Source organism: Oryzias melastigma, linkage group LG14, assembly GCF_002922805.2.
Source record: "Oryzias melastigma strain HK-1 linkage group LG14, ASM292280v2, whole genome shotgun sequence".
NCBI lineage: Eukaryota > Metazoa > Chordata > Actinopteri > Beloniformes > Adrianichthyidae > Oryzias > Oryzias melastigma.
Genome location: NC_050525.1, coordinates 11,122,829 through 11,135,679, shown reverse-complemented (window position 1 = coordinate 11,135,679; position 12,851 = coordinate 11,122,829). Strand labels below are relative to the sequence as shown.

The 12,851-nt window shown below is 40.0% G+C and overlaps 1 protein-coding gene across 8 annotated transcripts in view; it reads right to left on the bottom strand.

Moving 5' to 3' along the window:
* The window catches only part of LOC112142593 (RNA-binding protein Musashi homolog 2), a 311,624-nt gene that overhangs the window by 37,102 nt on the left and 261,671 nt on the right, over window positions 1-12,851 (bottom strand). For all 8 annotated transcript variants that reach the window (XM_024266053.2, XM_024266054.2, XM_024266055.2 and 5 more), the window contains exon 10: window positions 10,413-10,487. In XM_024266053.2, coding sequence (XP_024121821.1) covers window positions 10,413-10,487 — 75 coding nt within the window. The remainder of the gene's footprint in view (window positions 1-10,412; window positions 10,488-12,851) is intronic.

The window sequence follows — 12,851 nt, the reverse complement described above, 5'->3', positions numbered from 1 at the left end:
ATGGAGAGTAAAATATTGAAAGTTAATTGAGGTTTAAGTTGATTTATTCTGAAATAATATCCATGCCTATTTTTATTTATAGCTATGTTAAAAAGTAACATTTTTAACGTTTTAAAAAATTAGATTTAGTGTGTTCTATAAATGTTTATCCTGTTCGGCTCATGATCTAAAGTGTGTTCTGGATTTTGGCCTCCGGTATGATTGAGTTTGACATTCCTGTTTTACATCAACTGCTTTGTATTTTTGAATTCTACTTTCATGGCAGTGGATGATTCTTTGTTTTTGAGGAAAGATAAATTAGAAAGTTGAATTTTCAGCATCTTAGACAAAAAAAAAAAAAAAAAAAAAAAAAAAAAAAAAACCAATAAAACCTCCTTTGATTTTTGCGCTTTAAGTCCATATGCAGTAGATATCCCATTCTGTAATATTTACTGAATGTGTTAGATAACTTAAAATTAACTTTTAGTATAACACAATGATGCTGTCGTGATGTCTAATTTTGTGTAAGAATTACTTTAACCAAAAACACATCCATAAATGTTCTGATATTAGAGAAAAAAAAACAAAAACTGTGTTGAGTTGAGCCATACATCCTTCATGCTGTTTTATCCAGCTCTATGCACTGTAGTTACACAATGTTACACTGCTCTAGATACAAAGGGCAAGTGGGGTAAAATGTAGCATGACCCAAAAATAGGATCGACATACACCATGTTTGCAGCATCATCACTGGAGCAGCAAACAATGTTTCCACATAGAGTGGATGGAAGCAAAGGGCTGTCTGCCATGATTATGAGTATGTGTTTGTATACATATGTCAGTCCGCTAGGAAGAGACAGCGGAGCTGAGCAACTGGAGAGCTATTAGTACAGTCAGCGGGAGGGAAGGATGGAGGGATAGTGGGAGAGAAGGGGGGGTAGCTTTGTGGAGTTCACTGAAGTAACTATCTCACTGAGCTCTGAGCTCTCAAACAGTGGGAGGCATCAAAACAACAAGCGGATAGAGCATGGTCCTAATGCACAAACTGTAGTATCCTTTCTGCTGCTAGAAGTCCACGTCTGCTCGACCCCACATCGCCCAACGGTAGCAGCCGCATACGAGGCGGCATAGCTCAGGTTTCATTTCTGGACGGGCAGCTCAGCAGCTGAGACATAATGAGCTTTAGTGTTGCCACTCTGCTTCTTACAGCAGCTCATCTTCCCCTCCACAGGTACCTGGGCAGAGGGTCTCCATGGCCACAGTAAGTCTGCTTCAGTGTGTGAGGATGCCGTCTGTTGTCCTAGGGTGAGTTAAAACCCAGCTAAACGGTGTGAGCTTCCACCTTCCTCCTCAGTGCAGTTGGTGCAAAAAAAAACAAAACAAAAAAAAAAACCGGCAGCTCTTTTTGCAAACATGAATGTTGGAGCCAAAGAGGACGCACGTGGATGTGCACGTGACCGGCAATCTGTCTGGATCATCTCCCTCCTTAAAGTTAAACCGCACTTCAAAAAAGAGAAAAAAAAATAAATCAGGTGCTCCTATATTTGCTTTGTCCCCTTTTCGCAGCAAAGCACATAAACATAAAACAGAGAGAAGCTAATGTAGAACAAAGCTGATCTGGAAGCAGCAGTGCAGATTTATAACAGCACACACATGAGCAGACAGGGCATGACACGGAGCGCCGTTCACTGACGTCACAGCTTAGCACTCCGTGTTCACCACGGGGAATGGAGTCATGGCAGAAAGATGTGTGATACGAGTGTTGTGTAAGTCTGTGAGCAGCATTGTCGGAGAAGGAGGACGATTCCATACACTCTCCTCTGCCCTCACACAGTCTTTGAGGGGGGCAGTTTTATGCCGGTGCATCCTGCGCCGTCGGTTTAAGAGCATGAGATCACAATGCATATTGTCGGGCTCTATTTTAAGGCTTGCGACTCATGGAGTGGTCTGGCCACACAGGCCCATCAGGCTTACTATCAGCAATAGCAATTAAAGACAATCTGTGAGTCAGTGTGGCATCGGGAGGGCCATCTGCTTCCAGCCCTATTGCACTCACTCCGGCCTGTGGGACCACTTGCTGGGGTCACAGCTCACCCGGCTTGCAGAGAAATGATCACGAAATCTAGGGGAACAATCTGCTCTGCAACTCGAGATGAACAAAAACCCGTTCTACAGACAGAATGTGGAGCGCGTCGGTCTCCCACGAGTGCCGTAAAGAGACAAACGGTGGGACCTGTCATATGGAGGACAATGTTGCGTGCACTCGTGACACAGGTAAGCTTCGTATCAGCCCAGTGATTCTTTCCACCTGCTCTGTGACTGTAGCCAAGATGTGTAATGAATGGAAAATAGAGGACACCAAAAAACTTGCTGGGCTTTAGATCTGTCGATAATCACCAGGCATGTTGCCCCAACCCACATTATCTTCTACACAGACAGTAATTAACTACAGACAACAGGATGGGATCTTTGAATGAATATAAGCTAACAAAACATTCTCATTTTCAGCTATTTTACAACTGGGACTTTACTAGAAAATCAACTTTAACACTGAATGACACCCACTATTTCTACAAATCAGATGCTTTGGAAAAAAATCTATTCTCCAAGACAAAAAGGAACAGACTTAAAGCTCCAAAATTCACCAAAACTCCATTGATCCTCAGGATACTGGGGAGGCAACTGTATCACCAAAGAACCACCTTACCTCCTTTGCTCTGAGACTTCCAAATAAGCTTCAAAGGTTTACAGCTACAGACGAACATATCGTCTATCTCAATATATTTCTATCTCCCAGCAGACAGTGGCTAAACTCTGGGAGGCTAGCTTGTGTTTCAGGCCAATGCCCGAGTCTGACCTCTGGAGCATTTATTATGTGCTTGGTTGGCTCTGCTCTGCTTCATAGGGTCATTCACCTCTCAGAGGTAGTCACTATTATCTCAATTGCACAGGTCAGCATATCTGCGTCCCGGTGTGCTACCTGCTGAGAGGCCAGCTGCTACTTGTAGCTTTGTATTCTTCCCCTACAGGGAGCGTAAGGTCAGGAGGTTAGAGGCTTTCTTATCACTATTATTTACAGACATATAGAGCAAATGTGTGTCTCAGTGGTCAAACATGCTCCTTATTTCCTGTCTTGGTCAGAGTACACAACTCAGAATTATTACAATGTATAATTTAAAAGTAAAAAATAGAAAATATGGGTTGAATGTTTGGCTAAAGATGTCCTGGACTGATTTTAAGTCAGTGAATCGGATCGTTCAAAATGAATTAATAATGACTACAAATTGTAACCACAAATTATGATACATAATTTATCTGGAGATACACTCTCCAGAAAATATATTGTGGCCATTATATTAGAGAGGGTTAAAAGCATGTCAGTTGCTATTTTGAAAAACGAACAGTCACTGCCAACCAAAGCACTGTCAGTTTCCCTATATCTTGCAGAAACAGCTGCAGTGGAATCCAGAACCACCAACTGGGCTGAGACGTGTTTCCTTCCATGCAGAAGGAGACGTCAACGCTTAGGCTTTTGAAATGCCATTTTCTGTGAGGTGGGTGAGAGGCGACGCGTCTTTCTGTCTCAGGCTGCTCGTCGGTTGATGGAAACAGTAAACACAGAGGCTACTGTGGTGCTCTACCGGTCGTCCTATCTCCTAGAGAATGAGGTCTGACAAAGAGAAATGGCAGCAGGACAAGGCAAACAGACAGAAAGCCAATATATCAACTAGAGCAAACCAACTTCAAACACGGCACAGACAGGAACTACTCAACTGGGTGAAAGTGGGACACAAAATGCTACTTTTTCTAGGAAAGTTTTGCTCCTGAATCTAAAGATACCTGGTATTGGAGATTTTTTCCGCACTGCAGCCTTTTCTGCTCTTTATCCTCTTCAATTATCGGTACCTGCATTCTTTAAATACCTCATAAAGTGACCTGTGGGAGTGAGCTGCTGTTTGTGTGTCAAGACATCTGAAACAGACTTAGTGTTTTGTCTTTCACTCACTCAGTCTGTGCTTGTCTCCCCGGTGGGACCCCACTAACATTTTCATCCCTGGTTTTTCAGCGTAGCATAATAACCTCCTAGTAGGAGCCCTAATGGAGCCATAATGGTCATTTATGCCAGGGGAGGCTCAGAGGGCACGGATGTTGAAGCAACAAGCCGCACAGGAAGACCGGAAAGTGGAGAGAGGCTCCCGGTGAAGTCTTTTCCCCCGCCTGTCTTTTCCTCCCCACGCACAGCTCCTGAATCTCAATCTTTGTATGAATACAGCATTTCTGTGTGCGCGCATTCAGCTGTGCCCTCGTGTGCAGACTGAAAAGAACTGATACAAGACTGGTTAACAATAGAAAGTACAATATAAGTATATGAGGGGTGTATCCCTGCTTTTCATCTCCACTTCTACAGCTTATTCACATGCATAATGCACATATGGGCATTATACTTTCACTTTTAATTACATTTTCCTCAGACGGGCTTCTTATTCAGGCATACAGCAGGCTCACAATGGAACGTTCTTCCATTCTTAAGGCTTTCATTTCTCGTCTTCTGTATTTGCAGCTGCAGCAGGCAAAATTGACAATGCACACAAACTGCATCTGCTTAAGTTAAATTGTTTAAAAGCATTTTCTCCCTAGCATTTGTGTTTCAATTATCCACCGTAGACAAAGGTAACAGTGACGGTCTCCTGTCTGAGGCAGGGCTAAACGCAGTAAACAACAGTTCAGTGCAGAATGGAGCTGCGATTAAACAGTTTATCACTTTGAATGCAACTCCAAATCCTTTAATCAAGTGGAGTCTTCCAAACAAGACACCTTGTTGAAATGCAGCACATCTTGAGGTTGTTCCCCCTGAGCGTTGCAAGCTGAATAATACAATGGTGCATTTATCAGCGTGCTGATGCTAATTAGACTGTTGCATAAAAATCCGAATAATGTACAGTAATGTCCCTTATGCCTTGTCAGCTCCAGTTTCCTTTGTTGCTAACAATACTCACAGCTGTGATTTTTGGTTCTTTAATGTGAAAAAAGGCATCCTACTGATATAATAATTACCCCACAATAAGCTGGATCTCCGCAGGTAATCAACATGCATTCGGCAAATTCTCCTCTGATGAAACAACAGAAGTATGGAGCGATGCACTGAGCGTCAAACGGAGGCTGCCATATTAAAGATTCTCTACTTCAAATCACAACACAAGGAACATAATTAAAACTAAACTGCAGAGTTTTCTGCTTTTTGATCTGGAATGTGACACTGCCCAACTGTTCGCAACTGCATAACATCTGGGGAATAAGGCTCTCTTTAATGTCTGGCAGAATGGAAGGGAGTGCCTTTTTGTTCCTCAATTTAATTCCGCTTCTATTTTAATTTTAGTTTGCTTTTTGTAGTGCCATAAATGTTATCTCTGAAGTCTTGATTATTTAGGTGCAGAACGACGACTGGCACTAGATTTTTATCCTTTCATTCCAGCCGGAGCTGACATCCAGGATGAGCAGAACGGAAAGTAAAGTTAAATTCACAGTTTGTCTAATGTATTTTCTCAGAGATAAGTAACTCACGGCCAAACTCAAATTTTTCCAAAAAAGCAGCAAAAGTATTTTTCACAGACAGAAGAAAAGGTATGATTACATTTTTGCTTGTACTTGAATCATTTATATTTAAATTTTGATGCATATGTCAATCTTAAAATCAACGTAGAGTCTGAGCCCCACAAACATTTGACCTATTGTGAAAGTGTTACAAGTGTTTTTTTAATTAGGATTATGCCGTTTTTAGCCAAAATCAAACAACCTGTCTTAGATTCAAGGACATTGTTTCTGCAGCTGTTCATTAGATATTTGCCTCTAAATTGTGGGTGGGACTGTTGACATGGAGTAAGCCCGCCCCTGTTTCCCATCATTCATCTGTTTACATGCTCTCTTGCTATCTTACAGCCCCTCACAACTCCTGTCACTACCCAATCTGTAACCCAATAGGTCCCTGCATGCAGAAAATCTTATATCACTTCCTGTTATCCCCAACATCGTGACAGTTAAGTAATTTGAAAAAGGATTGGCACCTGAAATTTGTATTGATTGTTTGATTGTTATTTATTTGTTTTTTTATTTCTTGGCAATGGGAAAAGAGGAGAAATGAGAACATTTTACTACCACTTCCTACCATCCCGGGCTACCCACTTTTGATAAAATGTGTTAACTGAGTTAATAAAGTGTCGGTAAGTGTTGGTATCCTTGTAAACTGGGGAGTGAACTGCCATCAAACTCAATAGAAGAAGAAAACATTTGCAAAAGCACAGAAAATATCATTCAGTCTGATCCTTAACATGTCTTTTTTTCCTTTGTTATTTTTTGTCAGCATTTGAAAAAAATCCACTAATATAAACATTTTAATGAGTTATTGTTATTAACATGTAATGACATAGTCTGATCATTAAATTCTTTATCTAAAATATACTTTTCGCACATATAGGGACCTATTGGGTAGCTGTTACAGATCAGGTAGTGAAAACCCAATCCTAATATTACACCATTTTCATTGGAGTGGGTCATTAACTTAAAGTTTATTATGGATTTTTCCATCAAAGTTATGCTCATGCTTTATGTGCAGTTCCTCCCATAGATGCATCTGTACCTTTTACAACAACACTGACACACACACACACCAGCTCAGGAACAAGATTTTCAAGCGGGACATTTTACAGAAGTCTGGGAGCAACAGAGAGAAAATCCGAGCAAACTTTCAGAAGAAACCTAAAAAGAAGAAAGCCACCCGCTGGAAGAGCAGAACATTTGAACAAACAGCAGTGGATCAAAGAGGGGGATACAGTGTTGAGGTGAAGCACAGCTGGACACCAGCAGGGATCTAAGTGTGAGACCAGAGCTTTGAGCTTAAGCAGTACAACACATAGAAACCAAAACAAGGAATTATCCTACAATTATTTTACAACAAAATAAAAGAAAACATATTTTTGATTATAATAAATCATTTTATTAACTTTTCCTAACAGGAAACAATTTACATTGATAAATGGAAAAAAAATATGTTTATACTTGTTGATAATTATAATTTGCTTGATGAAAAGTAACTAGCTTCTACATATGGCATCAGGTTCGTTTTTTTTTTATACCAAGCTGATTGTGTGCAAAAACAATGCTTTATAAAACATTTATAAATCACTTCTTGCATATTTGATGTCGTTTTAGCAACACTAATCTCCTGCAAAGGCAATCATTGTGTGCAGTGTGTCGTGTATCCATCAAGTTTCCTCCCACTGTCTGCTGGTGGAAAAAGTCTGGTTTTGATGCTGGAGACAAATATTATAAATGAAGCTGAGCTGTCAACCCTATTTTTAAAGACAACAATTTTTATTTTTTCCTACTTATAGATGGTTATTACTTGAAAGACATCTGTTGAGTTAAATGACAGGGACTGATGAGCATCACTTTCACAGTTTTTCTTTAAGGATAGATCTAAAATCTGTTCCACTGTATGAAAAACTCCATAAAAATCTAATCTGCTTTCCTTTTGTTTTTATGCATAACATGTAAAGTGAATTAAAATTTAATATGGTATCTTTGAAACTTGCGTCTATAAGTAAAGACAAAAAAAAAGTTGCTCTTAAATGTGTTTTTAATGATCAAATGACTTGGATAAGTGCGGACGAGCCTGTATCTATTAAACCGGCTGCAGTCTTTAATGCAGTTTTTCTTTCTTTGTTCTCTTCGTCTCAGTTTCTGCTTGAACTCTGTTTCAGCTGCTGGGATGTCAGCTTTGATTTCTCTTTTTCTGTGTAGCTGTTATTGAGTTTTTGTACTTAATTCAGTGTTTCATCACTGATCAATGTTTTATCACTGTTTTAGCCTGACAATTGAACAATTGCCTAACCAGTTTTTTTTTTTTTTTTGGAGTGAGCGCCGGACCCCCGAGGTTTACTGAGTATAAAAAGCCTTTGAAAGGCTGCTCACAATTTATGCCTGTTGGATGTCGACCTGCTCGGTCCAAGCTCCATTTATTTAAGGGTCTGCTTCAGTGAAGCCGAGTACAGTGAGGGAGAGATCTCTGAATTTCAACTTGAGGATGCTTTCTCAAATCTTCCCCAGGAAGGGCACTAGTAAATATTTAGCCTGCGGCTATTCCATTTAGACAAGGCGTTTGATTCATACATTAAAATTTCCAATTACCTGTCAAGAGTTGAGTGAGCCCAGAGGAGATTGTTTTAATCATACAGCTCTATCAAACTCTGTAAATTTTGTTTAACATGAACTGCATCGCGCTTTCTGCCGCAGGGGAAGACTTGCATTCGAATTTTGTTTTACGTCAAAAACATTTTAAAAATCAATGTTTTGAGAAAATATTTGTATAGAATACAAACTTTATGCGTTTTTGATGAGTAGAAATACAAAAAAATGGCAGATCTTATATATCAAGATTCTAAATTTGATTCATAATTTCAGCATTGGGGTTTCTTTTCTTTTTTATTTTGTGTAACCACAAATTTTACTGTCCATAGTATTATTGTCTGGGTCACTGGATACCTTAGACTGCCTCATAGAAGAAGAAAAAAAAACTTGATAAAAATTACACTGGAATTTGCAATATCTTATATAAGTGTCTAAAATCTAATATAATCAAAACATCACAAATGCTTGAATTTTAGATAACTTTTAGATACATTTACACTTGCTAAATAGATAGTATTACAGGAGAGCAGAATGTGTGGTACCTCCAAAAAGGAAATCCTTCTAACTTCCCAATTGAAGCAAACATGAAAGTAAAATCGACTTTATGCAATTGAAAAAGAACACATTGTCTTTTTAAATGTATTTATTTTTGGCTATGACATTTCATATTTCTGCAAGACCTAGAATGAGAAATTCCCCTGCTGTGTGAAAGACAGACAGACAGACATTTTCCTCTGCAAGCAATGTTTAGGTGATTTATCTCCACAAATTATTGCACTTCAGATGTCCTTGTACTCTTTCATGTTGTTTCAGTGTTCAGAGCTCCTTCACCAGCTGTTCATAACAACAACCCATTGTTCAAACTATAGCGGTAGATTGGTCTCCACCTCCGCTAACCTTCCACACGACCACCCCAACACTTGACCAATCTGAATCAGGTGTGATAAATGGCAACAACATGCAGAACTGGGGGGGGTCTGAGGAGTCAAAAACAATGATTGCCTAATAAATACATGCTGCAGGTCTTTGGCATAAATTCCAGACAACAATGTTTCATTCCTCTTTTATTCAAATTATTTTCACATAACAGCAGCATTGTTTGCTTTAGCCACAAGCTCGTCTTTGCTCACGTCACCACATTGCTTTGTTTCCCTTCTGTCACCGCGACTGTCACGCCGCACTTTGTGTGCTTTAGCATTTCAGCCACTAGCATCTAGATCAGGCAAGGACATAAAAGCCCGCAAGACTGCAACTGATGGGAGGGAATATTTTACTGGAAAACAAATTGGAAATGTGTGATACTTGGAAAGGCAACAGTCTATTTCATTGCATTCCGAGTGATCTTTTTGTAATACTGTGCAAGATGAGACGATACATCTTCCATATATTGTGCATCTGTCGAATGCGACGCACAAACACAATTCTTTTCTCAATTACTTATCCAAATACATGGTCTTGATTTTTGAAAACCTACTTTGAGCTGTGTTCTTCCGTTTCTGTGGCATAATGTCGTGGTCAAGTACAAAACTAGCATTTGCCCGATCCGCAGGTGGTCACAGCTGGACCCCCGTCGTACCATTTCTAAATCTATTTCACAAACATATTACAGACGTCTGAGCTCCTGTCATATATTTCCCATTCTGTCTCATCAGTGGATGGAATGATGTCTGGCTTTACAAACAAAGCAGGTATAGGGTCCCTAAATAAAGCATGAAATTGACAGGATGCCTGTGTAAGTGAAGAACCACAGACATGCCGCCCCATGGTGCGGTGCACAGGTACAGCTGCTCACCTTCCGACTGCCCGCCTCCCATTTGAGCTTCCATTAAAGTGCCTCGCAGTCTGAGTCAATACTTTTAATGCAGAAAATGACTTTATTTTCCATTATGAGAACCACATTTAAAAATCTGCCTACACAAAGAGCTGCTTATTTTTCCGCCTCAGCATGGATAAAATTTGCATACATTGGCCAAGTGAAGACGAAGAACTTCCCCCATTTCAGACATTTTGGTCATGGTAGTGTTCAAAAGAGGAATAAAAAGGAGTAAGCAATTTACTTCACTATACGTCAGCTTTCAAAACCTCCTTGACAAACCTCAACACGTAAGCACTTTTAACCCCGCGGATTATTTGGTGACTGCTGTGTATATTGATGAAGACGTGGAAGTGTGTGTGTGTGGGTTTGAGTGTGCTGTTTGAAGGTGCAGAACAGAAACCCACTGCAACACATTGTTTAGCCTTTGACTCACCAGGGAACTGGTAGCTGTAGCTGGGTGCGAATCCAGTGTATCCACGGCCGTATGTTGCAACAATATTAGGGTAACCTTTGACAGAGAGGAAAGATAAAAAGGACAAGAAATCACCTTTTAGTAATAGTTAAAAGCTATTAAAGAAAAAGTACATCAATAATGTGAGATTTGAAAAAAAAAAATCAATAAAAAAATACACATATTTTTAATAAAGGGCCTTTTCCATGCCTGTGTTAAGTCTTTCAGAGTGAACTGCAGGATGTACATATATTATCTTTGGCACAATAAAGAACAAAGTTAGCGGCTGAACACCACTAGCTGAGCGGTAAAGTTAGCGGCTGATCACTGCTAGCTGAGCTGTGAAGTTAGCGGCTGATCACCGCTAGCTGTGCGGTGAAGTTAGCGGCTGATCACCGCTAGCTGTGCGGTGAAGTTAGCGGCTGATCAGTGCTAGCTGAGCTGTGAAGTTAGCGGCTGATCACTGCTAGCTGAGCTGTGAAGTTAGCGGCTGATCACCGCTAGCTGTGCGGTGAAGTTAGCGGCTGATCACTGCTAGCTGTTCTGTGAAGTTAGCGGCTGATCACCACTATCTGAGCGGTAAAGTTAGCGGCTGAACACCACTAGCTGAGCGGTAAAGTTAGCGGCTGATCACTGCTAGCTGAGCGGGGAAGTTAGCGGCTGATCACTGCTAGCTGAGCGGGGAAGTTAGCAGCTGATCACTGCTAGCTGAGCGGTAAAGTTAGCAGCTGATCACTGCTAGCTGAGTGGTGAAGTTAGTGGCTGATCACTGCTAGCTGAGTGGGGAAGTTAGCGGCTGATCACTGCTAGCTGAGCGGGGAAGTTAGCAGCTGATCACGGCTAGCTGAGTGGTGAAGTTAGCGACTGATCACTACTAACAGAGCTGTGAAGTCAGCGGCTAATCACTGCTAGCTGAGCAGAAAAAAATAGTGCTTGTGTTAGTGTGGGGGTTGGTTCTGGCAGCGCGGACTCTTCCTGAAAAGGGCTATTTTTAATCTGTGTCAGCTTTTGAGAATCCTCGTTTTCGTGAGTTTGGGAGGAGCTGGTCCTCAGAGCGCAGGTTTTAAGAGGAATACTCAATGTGTGAATGGATCAAAATACTGTTTTGGTGTTGTTCAAGCTGAGGAATGAACATTATAATACACTTAAAAAGTTGATTATGTATGGTATAGACCAGGGGTCGGCAACCTTTAACAGTAAAAGAGCCATGTGGTCTAATTTTCTACTGATCAAAATCTAGAAGGAGTCGTATAGTCTTACTTAAGTCTTAAAAAAATTTGGACTTGCATTCATGACCTTTTTTTAATAATAGATATGAATTTTGTCTATTTTTGGCACGAACAAAAGCAAAAATTAGTGATGCACGATATTGACTTTTTACAACCAATACCAATATTTTATATTTTCCCGCTTCTTCCAGCCAATACCGTTACTGATAATCAACCAATATTTTTTTAATACTTGAGAAAACATTTTTTGCAAATACAACGTAAGATAAAATGGCTCTTATGTATTCCAACACATTTGCAGAACTTGTTTTACCTGAAAATAAATTAAACAACAAGTAGTACAAACACTATTAGCTTTTTCAGTCTGCCATACATCTGTAAATAGAGAAAGTGCATTTCATTCAAACAATGCCCAATATAATAACATGCAAAAGAAATGCTTTAATATCAAAGTGGAAAAATTACTGCTTTGTTTTAAACTGATGTGGAAAATAAAAGGTTGCTTATAGAAATGATTTTTTCAAGAACAGCACAGTCTTGGATCCAACAGATAGATTCAAGCGCACCTCTACGCTAGAATCTGGTGTATTTAGCATAGTGTTTTTTTTTTTTTTTTAAAATGACTGGTTTTCCCTCTTGTTCTTTTTACACTCTTTGTTCTCAGCAGTCTTACACTGCTGGGTTTTGTTATTTTAGTTTGGGGTTGGACCTTGGTAGTCTTAGTTTGCGGGCTTTGTTTATTTGTTTTCTATAGGTAGTTTTGGTTAGGCAGCCATTAGCAGGAAGCTGCTGACTCTGATTGTCGACATGGCTGGGTCAGCAGTCTCCCTGACTTATTTTATTTTTGGTCAAGAAGCCACCATGGAGAAATAAAAGAGCCACATGTGGCTCTGGAGCCGCAGGTTGCAGACTCCTGATCTAGACCCTTTAATTTCTATATGCATCTTTTTCCTATCAGCCCATATTGACTGGAAATTTGCAACAAGCACAAACAATTTAAGTTTTTGAAAGTTGTGAGACATCTTTCAAAACTGAATACTGTTGGTAAAGAATAAAAAAATATTCTGTTTATTGCAATATTCTTTTACTGATGTTCAACAGCAATCATCAACCAACTTCTATGATCACATCATGGGCGCGTCTTCTGAATCTTCCTTCAAATGACTGTTTTAGGACCGCCATCTAAGATCTT